The sequence below is a fragment of the Galleria mellonella genome, unplaced genomic scaffold, assembly GCF_026898425.1.
Source record: "Galleria mellonella isolate WM207_F2 unplaced genomic scaffold, CSIRO_AGI_GalMel_v1 utg117, whole genome shotgun sequence".
NCBI classification, from domain to species: Eukaryota; Metazoa; Arthropoda; class Insecta; order Lepidoptera; family Pyralidae; genus Galleria; species Galleria mellonella.
This window is the reverse complement of record NW_026441980.1, coordinates 9614787-9629385: the sequence shown is the minus strand read 5'-3', so window position 1 is coordinate 9629385 and position 14599 is coordinate 9614787. Positions and strand designations below refer to the sequence as shown.

General features: G+C 30.0%; 2 protein-coding genes across 2 annotated transcripts in view; one reads left to right on the top strand and one right to left on the bottom strand.

The window, feature by feature from the left end:
* The window catches only part of LOC113511597 (nuclear migration protein nudC), a 49271-nt gene extending 43097 nt beyond the window's left edge, over positions 1–6174 (bottom strand). Inside the window, exons 1-4 of the mRNA XM_026895247.3 lie at positions 5882–6174; positions 4884–4961; positions 2587–2806; positions 1651–1808 (exon numbers count right to left, since the gene is read on the bottom strand). Coding sequence (XP_026751048.1) covers positions 1651–1808; positions 2587–2806; positions 4884–4961; positions 5882–5956 — 531 coding nt within the window. The 5' untranslated portion in view covers positions 5957–6174. The remainder of the gene's footprint in view (positions 1–1650; positions 1809–2586; positions 2807–4883; positions 4962–5881) is intronic.
* Positions 6175–7780: 1606 nt separating this feature from the next.
* LOC113511667 (zinc finger and BTB domain-containing protein 37-like) lies at positions 7781–14214 on the top strand. Its single transcript, XM_026895345.3, has 6 exons — positions 7781–7917; positions 8007–8209; positions 8386–8562; positions 8857–9204; positions 9475–9628; positions 10437–14214. The coding sequence occupies exons 2-6, from the start codon at positions 8030–8032 to the stop codon at positions 10988–10990; spliced, it is 1413 nt and encodes a 470-aa protein (XP_026751146.1). The 5' UTR covers positions 7781–7917; positions 8007–8029; the 3' UTR covers positions 10991–14214.
* The last annotated feature ends 385 nt before the right edge of the window (positions 14215–14599 follow it).

Sequence of the window (14599 nt, the reverse complement as noted above, 5' to 3'; positions counted from 1 at the left end):
TGTTACTACTCCTCATACATTACTATTTCGGAGGAGTATGAGTTATACCTCCACATGTTGTATTTCACCTATTGCCTATACATGTAATCATAACATAAATGGGACAAAAACTCCCATGCCAATTCTTTCTCAGTCTCCTACACAGTATAGCAGCAACGTGGAAAACAATGGGACTGAGGGAAAGAATTATTACGAGGAGGGATCAAAAAGTAGTGAGAACGACATACTTCTTGGAGAGAAAAAAAAAAAATACTGGCAGGCATAGCTCAGATACATATTCGTAATATTAATAAAGAAAATTCGACTCTCTTTTGTTTTTTCTGAATGTAGTCATTTGTATGGTTCGTGTCGGAACGTGTTCTTGAAAATGAAGAAAAAAGAAGTGCGAGTCGTTATTAAATACCTCTGTTTCAAAAAGTTAACGACGCAAGACATTCATTGCGATTTGGAGGCAACATTAGAAGAATCTGCTCCGTCGTACTCCAATGTCGCAAGGTGGGCTTCTCAATTTCGAGTAGGGAGAACAAGCGCGGAAGACGAACATCGTTGCGGCCGTCCATCGACGTCAGTCACCCAAGAAAATGTTGCGAAAGACGAGAAAATTGTATTGAGCGATCGATGAGTTACCATCCGATACTTAATTCAAAAAACGGGCATTTCATATGAAAGTATTCAATCCATATTGAAACAATCTTTGAGTATGAGAAAAGCCTCCGGAAAATGGGCGCCGAGAATGTTAAAAGACAATCAGAAACAAAATCGACTTGACATTTCGAAGATATTGTTGGACAAGTTTTAAGATTCTGAAAACTTTTTGTCTCGTTTCGTAACAATGGACGAAACATGTGTCCATCGTTATAATCCCGAGACAAAACAGCAATCTTCGTAATAGAAACGGCCATCATCACCGACCCCGAAGAAGTTTCGTGCCGTGGCATCGGCTGGCAAGGTTACAGCCTCGATATTTTGGGACTCAGAAGGGATATTGTTGATTGATTACCTGAAGCGTGGAACCACTATTACAGGCCAATATTATGCAGCTTTAATTCCCAAGTTGAGGAATGCCATTAAACAGAAAAGGAGAGATAAACTTCGAAGGGGCGTGCTGTTTCATCACGACAACGCACCCGTATACAGGTCGGCAGTTGTGATGGCTGCTAGTCAGCAAGCTGGCTTAGAATTAGTTGACCACCCCCCTTATTCACCAGATCTGGCACCTAGCTAACAGGTACGAAGATGATAACGAGGTAATGAATGCCGTAGAGAGCTTTTTGCAGGACCAAGACAAACTTTTTTTTTAAAAGGGATTGAAGTCTTGGAAAAGCACTTGACTCGGTGTGTAGAGAGACTTGGAGGCTATGTAGAAAAATAAATGATTAAGTTATCAATAGTCATTATATTCTATCTCATTCTTTCTACTTTTTGATCCCTCCTCGTAGTAATGGGATCAAACAGTTCCATTGCTTGCAATGTACCCTATCAGGTCGACCTCCACGCGGTTACCTCTGAAAACCATCATGGTTAATTCTCATGGAATTCTGCACAATGGGCTAACTGACCTGCTTTCACCTTCACCTATCACCTCTCACTGATGCTCCGCCAGCATATACTGATAGTGCATACCATTTTCACCCATTAAAAAAAACATACCTCGACTTCTTCTAAAGTTTGGGTCCACCTATAGTTTTCAAGGTCGCACCCATTGCCCGAGTTTGGCTTCAATTTGCCTTTCTCTTTTGGATCATCATCATCTTCTGGTGTATCTGCTTCTACTGTTTCGCCTTCATCGCCACTACCAAGCTCCGCTTCTAGAAAAAATATAAAAGATGATTATGTTTAACTTATCTCGCATTTATTAATGGTTTTTATTACGCGTAAAAAATGAAGTGAAAGATAATACGCGATCTTTTCCAGAATAAATTAGAATCCATACAATTACAAAATTTCTGGCTAATAAGTATGTGATTTTTTACAACATTGTACAATACAAAATAATTAACAAAAATCATATGCCTTGATTTTAGTGCCATACTACTTTAACTATATTCTTATATGTAGTGGTACACAGATATACCTAAATAAATACAGATTTGGAATATGCAAACTAGAGAGGATCCATCCTCTCATATATACATAAATATTTTTTAAATATATATTATTATGGTTGAGTCAACAATATATAAAACTGTTACCATTTTAATTTAAAATCAATAATATAAATAGTTGCTAAAGTACTTTTTTTGATAGTATGATACTTTTTTTAATGAAAAAGGAATGGTAAGCTTACCTGCAGTAATAGACGGAATGGACTATGTCACACAATAAAAAATCTTTTCACTTTTTGGCACTAAACCCTAACATACATTTTCTCCCACAAACATTTGTGGTAGTCATTTCATTTTATGTGTTTGTAATGAACTGCAAATATAACTATTCAAAATGAAATAGTTACATTTGCAGTGGGTATAAATTTTATTTTTTAATTATCTTTTTAAGAGCACAATGAATATAATGACATTGATAATGACATTGCTATTTTTATTAAGATTTCAAAATACTCTTATCAATATACATAAAAATTCTTACTTTTCTTTTTATCTTTTTCAATATCCTCCTGCAATTTGGCAGCTTCTTGATCTGTGATTTCAGTAACAGAAGCAGCCTCAAAATCTTGCTGAAGCCTTTCCTGTTCTTTTCTTTGCTGAATATCTTTCAATCTTTTATCAGCTTCTTCTTTTTCTTTCTTTATTTTATTTGCTTCATCACGCGCCTTCTTTGCATGTTCATAGAATGTGTCTTTAACAACCTACAGGGAGTAAATTTATTATTTATAAAAATATTACAACTTCCATAACACAATAATGAGATTGCTTTGCGTAAATCAGTTTTAAGGTTTTATTTGCTGTCAGAACAATTTAAAACAAACAAATTTAGAAACAAACTATTCTAAATTAGCATAGGTTTAAGTAATTTAAGTTAATAAATTTAGTTTTTTGTGCCTTATGTATAGTGGGTTTAATAAAACAAAAATAGTATTTATCATTCTTGTTAGAAGAAAAGGTAGTATTTTTGTCCATAAAGATAACCATATTCAAAGCAAACAAATAATAAACAATTGATACACATGCATGGGATGAGATATAAAAACTAGATGAAGCAAAACATGTAAGGATATAGGCTCTTGAGACTGTTCTTTTTCCCTATTTCACAAAAGATGTGAAAAGATAGATATTATTAATTTTAATAAATAAAAACCATATAGTTTTTAATAGAAAAAAATCATAGCTTAGATATTTACCATTTTGTTTACTCAAATACTGACAAAGAAACTGTTATGATAACTTGATAAATAACTAGTCTGGCCATAGATACTGTTACATAAAAACTTTTCTTTTTTTTCAACTTTTTAATTATTTTGAATTTGAAACACATTTGTTATTTTAAAAACTTTAGATTTAGTGCCATTTCACATATTTTTTCATGTTCATTATCAAATTACAATATGGAATGGGGTGTTAAAGAAAATAGGATTGCAGTGATCGCTTTGCATAAAGTGGGTATAGAGCTACCTATAACAACATTTTCTCCGTCGAAGACAGAAAGTGCTGTTAGAACTACAAAGACTGTTAATGCTGTTAAAGCGAAAAACCTTATCGCGAGAAATGAAGATTCCCGCTAGGACTCTGTCACATATCAAGTATCTATCGCGTAAACAAGACCTGAAGCTCAGTGTTTATCAATGACATACAGAATATGCCCTAAATCAAACTTTACAATTAAATAAATCGATCAAAACGCCTTCTGTCACGATACACAGCTGATAGGCACAGAAATATCCTTTTTAATGATAAAATTTTTTTTACGATTGAAGAACACTACAATGATAAAGTATATGCTCACAGTTTTAAAAAAGCTGCTCAAATGGACGGAAAGGTACAACCAGGTCATCAACCTGTGTCAGTGATGGTTTAGTGGGCTGTGTCTTATCAAGGAGCCACGATACTACATTTTTGCGAAAAAGGAGTGAAAACTTCAGCTAAAGTGTATCAAGATAGTCTTGGATCATGCTGTGAAACCTCTCAGCAATAGATTTTTTTAAAATATACTGTGGACTTTCCAGCAGGACACCGCACCTGGTCACAAGGCATGACCTACCCAAGCCTGGCTTAAAACCAATGTTCCGGACTTTATAAGAGCTGAAGACTGGCCCTCATCTAGCCCAAACCTCAATACTTTAGACTTCAAATTGTGGTCAGATTTAGAGGACATAGCCTGCTCTAAATGACACAGCAACATTGAGTCTCTTAAAATATTTTTGGCTAAATTTCCCTTGAAAACAGTGCATAAATCCATAGATTCGTGGCCCGGCAGATTAATGGCTTGTATAAAAATCAAGGGTAATCATTTTGCAAAGAATATTTTTAAATTTATGCTGAGACTAATAAATATGTAGGTATAAATTTTAGTAATATTACATTACTTCAGAAAAAAATGCATTTTCATTTGTAACATAACTTACAGCTGGAAAAGTTAATGTTTTTTAATAGAAAATGTCATTTAAGTTTCATGGTATTCTACCCAGTATCAAGTATTCTTGTATTCTATTACTAGTGTTACTAGGTTACTACCAATGGAATTCTATATACATGCACAATAAAAATAAATGTATACACCATGAAGACTTCTAGTTGAAGTTGAAACATTTGTCAGAAACAACAAACATAGAAAGTTTGTAAAATTCCCCTTATGCATGTATATAGACACCATTAAAAAATGAGTTTTAAAAATATTAATGAGATAATAATAATAAAAAATATAAAGTCATCCCATAAATAAATTTAAATAAAACTATTTAAAACAAAATATTGGTTAAATAAACTTACTTTTTCCCAGTCACCTTCTTTGCCTCCAGTGAAGAAGTCTGTTTTTCTTGCAAGAAATCCAACAATTGTTTTCAAGAGCTAGAAAATAATATAATTTACTTTAATTAAAACAAGAGGAATATAATATATTATATAAGAAAACTTTATATAATCTGGCCTCCTCTATAAACTGTCATAAGCACTGATTATTTTATTGTGATAAAATGTATTTATAATGTTAATATGTTCTGGTTATGAACTGTGTTTCTGTTTGATAGATAGGTTATGGCAGTGAAATTATAAGGTACAAAAGCATAACACCTTGGATCCTTAGGAATGGCAATGCAAGAGGATATTTTATTTTTTATTTATTCATTAGTACAAATATGTGTATATGGCGGACTTAATGCTAAAAGCATTCTCTCCCAGTCAACCATAGGGAAGTGTCAGAATACTCGAATGCGGTACTACTAATTATTGATATACATACATACTAAAATTACATATATAAATAAATAAATATATATGAATAACAAATATATTCACGCATATATGATATCATACACGAATTTAGGAATAATATAAAGCACTTACTGCTCGGATAAAGATAAAAAGTGAGTGTGAACACTTTTTTTGAAAGACGGATACTATGGGCATAATAGTCTGTGATATTAATTGTAATTTCTGTCTATAGGTGACAATTACAACTTTTTACCAGGTGGGTAGGCCGTTTATTTGTAATTTTTCTAACCTAAATCAAACAAAGAACTTAATACAAGATGTTCATTATTATAATAAATAAAAAAATAGGAACATCAATTTCGTATTATAAATTTTTCACGGAGACTGGTGATACCAGTGATAATTCATGAAAACTAAGAATCATGTCAATCACATGGTGTGACAATTTTAATGTTCCTAGAACGGTAAGAAAAAAGAGTATTTCTAAGTTTTATGAAATGCTATCAAAATAACCTTTTAGATTTTATATTTCGTAAATTATTTCAAAACCGACTTACATCTTTTACGCCGCCTTCATGCTGCTGTGCCATGGCAAGAAGCATTGAATCAAATCTTTCAGGATCATTAGCCATCGTTATTGTTTGATCGATTAGGAAATAATTGGATAATAATGCGGCTATAGCTACAAGTTTTATGTTAGTAAGAAAGAAAGAAAAGAATATAAAGATAAAATTCTAATTTCACCAAGTCAATGCTATGACAACAACAATAAACGACGATCGTTGTAGTTAATATTCGTTCGAGATATTTCGAGTATTTTCGAGTCACTCTCTGTCTGTCAAATTGTCAATGTCAATTTTACAATTGTCACGTAGACGTGTCATAAGCACATTTTTAATCTAGAGAAGAAAACCTAAAAGAAGAACTTGAGAATAACCAATAAATTTTATTACAAAAATTATACAAAAAAAATATAATATAATATTTTTATCATTATATATATTATAGCAACATATATAGTATAGACAATCAGAAAAATTTGTAGAACAAAAATATAAAGTTGTTTTAAATAAAGTTGCGGAGGCTCGCAAATTGAAATTAAAATCATGCTTCATACCTACCTACACCTTGTACTCGATGAGATAACTATATGATTACAAATCTTATTATATAAAAATTTTACTTTTCAAAAGTAAATTTCTTAATTATCATACGTACAACACAATATGACTAGAAACAAATAAAGCAGACAAATAATAATCATTAAATTTTAGCGGAATACAATCCGATTAGCATGAAGATGTTTGTTATAAGCAGTTGCAGCAGCAATAGATTTATATCTATTGTGATTGGTTAAACAAGCCAAAAACATGGGCGCGGAGCTCGTTAAGCATAATAGTCCGATTGACAGCTATATTCGATATTTAAATGGTATTGATCACAATTGTTTTTTTGTCAACAGCCATTTGAAGAAGTAAACGATTCATTGAAAGTAGTGTCCAACCGAAACAGGTTTTACAGTCGAAACCGAAATCGAAACTTACTGAAACATACTTAAAATTTTTCTTCTATACTGAAATCTAGTGTATTTTTCACACAATTATTTACAGAAACACACAGATAGTTAAAGGGTAATAATAAACACTAATTAAAGTATGTAACAAATGTGTTATATATATTTATATGTAAAAACATGTTAAAATTATGACTTACTCTTGGAAATAAACTTAAAAAAATAACTTTCAGTTAGACACACACACAACATAAACATACACATAAAGTTTCAGCCATTTTTTGGCCGAAACCGAAACTATTGCCGAAAGTAGAATTTCTAGCCGAAACTAGCCGAAACCGAAAGTTTGGTAAGAGGGTAAGACACTAATTAAAAGTTAATGAACTCAGGTTCAAGATCTTAGCCAAAGATAGATAATGTAGCGTTAAATGATTTTGTTATAATATTATAAAATTAAGTAAAAATCGAACAATTTTGAATGTCTTCCTGTTTTATGTAAATATTATCTTTATTTTGCATATTTATACTCTTCTGTCAATGCGCATTTCAATCAAGTTCGATAGTAGAGGGCACGAGAAATAAAGAACATATTAAACTATCAAATCAGAAAAAATGCATATTCAATCAAGACAAGTAGAAACGAGAATATGATCTTACTATATTACTATATTCATTAGCTTTACTATACTATGATAGTATAAGTAAAACTTTGGAAATTAAAGTGCCTCAATTGTGTTTTCTTAAAATAACTATAATCTCAGTCATGTCACACTGACATTCGTACTGGCTGTTAAATCATAGATATTATGAATAGACAAATGTAGGTATGTAAGAGCATTGCACACACATATACCAACACAAATACAGAAAGTGAATTCCAGACAATTTATCTTTTTGAAGACTAGGCAACACAAATACAAAAAAAAAAAAAAAAAAAAAAAAGTGAAAGTGAAAGAAAGTGTCAATGGAGGTCATGATGCATTGCATTTTTATGCATTTTTCTAACAAATACTAATTTAAAAAGACATTAGTTGATTAAAGTCTAATGATATTTTTAATGTGATGCGTAGGTTACAACTGGTGAGTTTTCTTTAATTGGAAATGTGTCTTATTTCAGTGAAGTCTTGATTGAGAAAAATTGTGATTAACAAATTTATTTATTTTTGCAGGTTTTTCCGAATACTACACAGTAATGGCAGATCAATTTTGTTTACGTTGGAACAATTTCCAAACTAATATAGTTAGTGCTTTAGATTCACTTAAGTGTTCGGAAGATTTGGTTGACGTTACGCTCACTTGCGAGGGCAGAAACATCAAGGCCCATAAAGTCATACTGTCCGCGTGCAGTCCGTACTTCAGGAATGTGTTCAAGGTGAATGACTCGGGACATTAATAACCTTCATCTTTCTGCTAACACATTCATAATTATAGTTATTTTTATGTTATAAAGTCAGCTGTTTTTATGGTTTGCCTCCTCAAAATACCTGTGTGTACCTGTACCTTTCTCATAAGATTTTTCCACTATACATATAAATTTATATTTTTTAGGAAAATCCCTGTCAGCATCCAGTTATAATTCTGAAAGATGTGTCGGCTGATGATATTGTAAGCCTACTGTCTTATATGTACCAGGGACAAGTGTTTATTGAAGAAAGCAAATTGTCATCATTCTTGCATACAGCAGCCCTATTACAAGTCAAAGGTCTTACAGGAGTAACCCAACAGGTAGATAATTTTATTTATAAATTTTGATTTGTCTATTATTAGAGAATCATATAAAAAAATTCTAGTGTGTGTAACATTAGAAAGAAAGTACTTATTAATTACTAGGTATGAACTTCAGCCATCAAACAAAAAAATGCTTGTTATTTATTGTCTATGGTGCTATTTTAAACTCTTATTACACACAATATATTTATATTCAATATTATCATTGTAATATATTTAATTTTATTACATTCTTAAATTAGATATGTATTATTTAGCAATTATTATTTAACTTTATTTATTACATTTCAGAAAGATAATTTTTCATCTCCTAATACATCAAACAAACTTTATACACAACTGACAATATCAGCAAAGTCACAGTTTGGTTCTGGTCACAAAGAAACAAAAATACCTGCTTTGAAAAAACGGCGAAGTAGTACATCTGATAAGCCTAATGATGTAACAATTGGAGAAAGTGGTAGTAAGAAGGGAAAACTTCTGGAAACATGTGATATTTACAATAGGAATAGTTTTTCACAGTTGCCTAAATCGGATAATGCAACTTTTGTATCTGAAAATAGTGTAGATAAAAAATGTGATGGCAAAAATGAACAAACAGTTATAACTACTAATGGAAAAAATTCTACATCTATCCAGGTAAATGGAAAAATAGGTATATCAGACTTACATACTTGCTAGTTAAATTTCTTATGTTTTTCAATTGTGATGTGGATGATTGAATGTGTCTTAGTTATTTGTAAACACACAACTTATATTTTGTCTGTTAGGAGCTACTTAAGTCATACTTTATGTCTGTTATAAAAAACAGATGTTTTAAATTGTCTCTAGCTTCTGAATATACAGTTATGTTGTGTATAAAAAACTTTTATTAAGGAATAGACCTATGATAATAAATTTTGATTGCAGGTTACAGGTACACAAGGTGACATTCCTGTTATTATTAAAACTGAACGAATTGATGAAGATAATTTATCTATAGGTCCTCCTTTAAATAATTCTGAAAATGATGATAGTCTTCCAGATTATGAAAATAGCATGCTTGCTAGATCTTTACTCTCAGGTAATGCAAATATATGTTTTACTTTATTTTCTTATTAAAAAGTATAAGTGACAGCATAATTCACAATATATAAAATATAAAAATTTATTTATGTATCTATATAATACACAGCTGTATAAAAAAACAAATGTTTGTAAGTAAAAATTGACTAGGCATACAAAGAAAACTGATTCCCTTATTGGAAAAATTATATTATTACGTATTCATTTACATTGGTTTCTAAAATTTATTCAATATCTTAGTAACAATTGTTTTATAATACAGCTGTGTATTGTTTTGGACATTATTCCATAACTTTAGTATTGTATATTATTTTTATAATATTAAAAATTATTATAATCTCAAAGAGTGGCACCAAATTGTCTGGTTTACTAGTGTCATGAATATACATTCATATTTCATATCAACTATTAACTGCCCACTGTTGAATATAGGCCTCATGCATAATTGAGATTTTGCCAGTAGTTACCAAGCTTGGTGTGCAGGTTGATAATCACAGTTAGGCTTTTGGTGATGTTTAAGAGACTGATGATGGGACACTGTTACCTTTCCTTCAACCATTTAGTTCCCTTAGTCGCCTCTTATGACACCCACGGGAAAGAAAAGGGTAGCCCATTTTATGCCAAGACCACTCTGCATGTGATTATACATAAAGGCATAATTACCAATTTGTACCTTATAAATGTCCAACTAAGAAATATACCCTTCATTACTACAATATAACCATAACCTTCTGTTAAAAATTGTATTTAATATACTAGAAGTTATTTCACAAATTTATGTAGGTATATTGTGGTTTTTGTTTTAGGTATAAACCCATCTAAAACTGAAGTCTGTGCCAATAGTACAATAAAGAAAGTATCCAACATACCAGATATACCAAACACGAGAGCAAAAGATGTAAATACAGATACAGTTACCTTTATTAAGAGTCCACTTAAAGCTCCATCTTCTGATGAAACAGTGGTAAAGCCAGAAAACCAGTCTCCAAAGTCAGAAATGGAATATGAGCCAGAAGTATTATTATCAGAACATCAAGATGGTACAGATACTGAAAATACATACAGTCAAGAACAATCACAGGCTTTGTTGTTACTGGCAGGTATGAATGTTCCTGTGTTAGGTACCAACCCTTCAACATCGCAAGGAGTATCCCACCAACAATCTAATCATGCAGCAATCTGTGGTGATTGCCCTCACTGTGGCATGAAATATTCAAATCAGTCTGCACTAAAGTATCATGTGAGGCTTATGCATTCAGATTTGACCAATAGACTGTGTTGTTACTTATGTCCAAGATCCTTTACTATGCGAGAAACATTCAAAGAACACATGTGGACCAGTCATGGTCAAAGAAATTAATTTTTTTTTTATTATATTTAAAAAAATGTGCCTTAGCTTTCATTCTATTTTCTTTAAGCCAGGAAAAAGAATAGGTGTTGAGACTTTATGATGTGCCTTGTGAAACTAAAACAGAAAGTTGAAGAAGACATTCACTGAACTGAAATTAATATATAGTTAAAATTTTGATATATTGGATTTTATAGACATTAAAGTGTATATAATACAATATAAAGTATCTCTTTTGTAAGAGTGGATTTTACTACGACAATCATAGTATAAGTATATATATATGATAAGTGTTTACATTTTGCATACAATCATTTCAATTATATGATTGTTATTTCTGAAGTTTTTTAGTTTCTATAATTTATACAGTTTGTAACAGAATGGGTGTAAGTTGAAATTCAGCAACAGTATTCATGAAACTAATAGAACTTTCCTTAACCCTTCTTTGCATAATAGTGGAAATTTCCATCATAATATTGAATGCCCAAAAATTATATAAAAGACGAAGTTCACTTTAAGTTGATCGTGCCTGGATACCTTTTTAATGTCCATTGTAGAAAAAAAAAACATATCTGTCAAATCTATTTTTTTTAATCATTTTTCCTTAATTTTGAACATGGGTTATATCACCTTGTTTTATTTCACTAATAAAAAAAATATCATGCAAAGAGAGGGTTAAGAATCATATCTCGAAATATGAAATTTTAAACATTCTATACAAGCTTTAGATTTGAAATTGACGATATATAATTTAGTATGGAAAATTAAAATAAAATTGTTTCATATTTCAAAGGTTGTTAAAATATAAAAGTAATAAATATTTGTGATCAAATAAAGATTATTCTAAAAAAATAATATTTTTAGAATAGTCTTTATCACCCATTACAATATGTATTTTCACTACATAGAGATGTGACACGGTTATATAGCATATATATATTTTGATTACATTATGATATACAATACAAAAATCATTACATTGTATATGTTAAAGTTAGAATAATGTGAAATTACAATGAAAGAATGGCAATTTTGTAAATTGCCATTTTTGCAACCTTTGGACTTTTACATGTTATACAGAAATAAACCCCATAATACAAAAAATTGTATAGGAATAATGTAATTTAAATACAATTCAATATTGTTTAATCGACTAACTGAATTTGCAATAGTGAATTTTACTTGCATATGACATTTCAGAGTATTATGACCACATGAACATCAAATTGAGTTTTATTGGGACTCCATCTATGTATAAGATATAGATAGGTCAGGACACTTATAAAAGTGTTTATAGACGCGAAAAATGTTGTTATTATTTATTTATTAGTAAAATTAGATGCGGTATTTATATTTGTATTAGTAAAGGTGTAGCTTTAAATAAGCGCATATTTCGTTATGATATATTCTCTTTTTTTTTGTATATGCTACTTTTTGAGATTTACTTTAAAACATGTCCGTAAACCTGATTCAGTTAGTAATGATTTTAACGCGCAGTTTTCCCGTGTGATTTAGGACAATAAACGTTGGTGTTATTTTATGGTTCATCAGTATACTATATTCAAATCCATTTAGGCGTTTAATAGTGATTGAATAACAAATATGTGAAATGTTACATTAATGTATTAGTAAGATAGCAGTTGCTGTGCTATTGGCCACTTATACTACATACAACTCTAATTTCAAGTATAAATACTATTACTATATAATATTATGGGCAGAAGATAGGTAGTTATAAGAAAATGCAGTTAAAGATAATAAATTCTAACATTTGCGTTTGTATTGAAAAGTGCCTAAATATTATGTAGAAATAAAAAAAAAAAGTGCAAAAATAAGGTGCAATTAGATGAGCCTGCTCGTGACTACAACTAATACAAAATATTCAAAATATAGAGGGAGGTAAATATTTATCGTTAAATACTTCGTGTTAATATTCGACAAACTATATTAATAATTAGGTGCAAATATTAAACATACCACCAAAATTTTAATGTTTTCATTGGTGCTAAAATACACTTTATCTCATCCTATATACGTATTATAATATTCTTAATTGTTTAAGTTAGTGATATACAATGTGTATTTGGTTACCATTAATACAATATATTAAATGAGTATGCAATTGACAAGTATCCATCTGTATTTGTTACGTGTTCACAAGCTGTTACTAAGACATTTTTTTTTTTATATTTAATTCGTAGAAAGGAATTACTTCAGTAGGTATTCAGTTGCAGCGTTTAGTTGTCAATACTTATATTCAATAGTTGAATGATTTTAATAGTAGATTATATTAATGATATTGATGTATGAAGAGAAATTGTTTAGCGTCTGTATAACTGGCTTGTATATTTATGACTATGTCATAAATGGCATGTATATTAAATCATAAAAGTGTGGTAACAGTGAATTCTTTTTATCTCCTCATACGAAGATCAGTATTTTTAAACAATGAAATTGTATGTCTATATGGCTAATATAACCATAAATAATCAATTTCCTGTTGCGCAGTTATTACTTATGTTCATTGTTGAATAATGATAATAAAAATAATAAAATTATTTTCTAGAAGTCATGGTAATTTTATGAATTTGCAAAATGTGACAGTTTTTTTTTCTTCAAAATTGTATTACTCAGGTAATTTTAACGATCTACATTGGTATCCTAAAAACCAGTTTTAAAAGTATTTCTTTCTTCAACTTAATAATAATTTTGGAACTAGAATTAAATAATGTTGTACGATCTATGATTGTATGAGATGTTAAATAGTCATCATATTTTTATAGATAACCTTTTTTTGGAATTTGATTAAAAATGCAAATTCTTATTATTACCCTTATGGTTTGTATTAAAGTTACAATTTACCATTTCAAAATTTTATTTTATTCATTTGGTAATTTGTGCCAAAATGATATTGACGAGTTATGTTTGTAAAGTTTACCTTGTTTAGCTTTATTAATGTTATGTTATATACTTTCGTTAATGCATATGTTATTACTATATTAGATATAAATTATTGTAGGTACTTGATGAGATCTATTCCTAGTGTCGAATGCCATTAGTGAAAATAAATAATAATTAAGACCTAGAAATAGAAATGAATATACCTATGAAAAAGTATAAATAAGTTACTATAATTAAATGATATATTAACGTTAATAAGAATTGTTGAATATTTTATCAAGAATTTTACAAGATTTACATTTTAAATTATGTTATAAATAAAAGATTTGTGCTTATTTTAGTATTTTTTTTCGTATTGTTATTATCTATTGTATTACCTAACACAGGACATTTAACAGGAATCTTGATATTTTCATATTTTTGTTATGGGAAAAAAATTATATAAAGTGTATGCATATTAATTTTGGACAAAATTGTGGATGTGCTGAGAAAATTGTAGATTTCGTGGGCTTTAGATGCTCTTAACAGTAGGATTTGTATCTGCGATTGGAGACCGTTAACGTTTATGAGATAATGCACCTGATTTCCTCATTTTAACAATAATAAAAGTACGCTGCGTTTTATTACTACGTTGCCGATTCGATACAAGGTGCTATTTCAGATAGTTTAGCGAGTATACGTTACTTTTAATTTAAAAACCAAGGTACTGAACCGAATTTG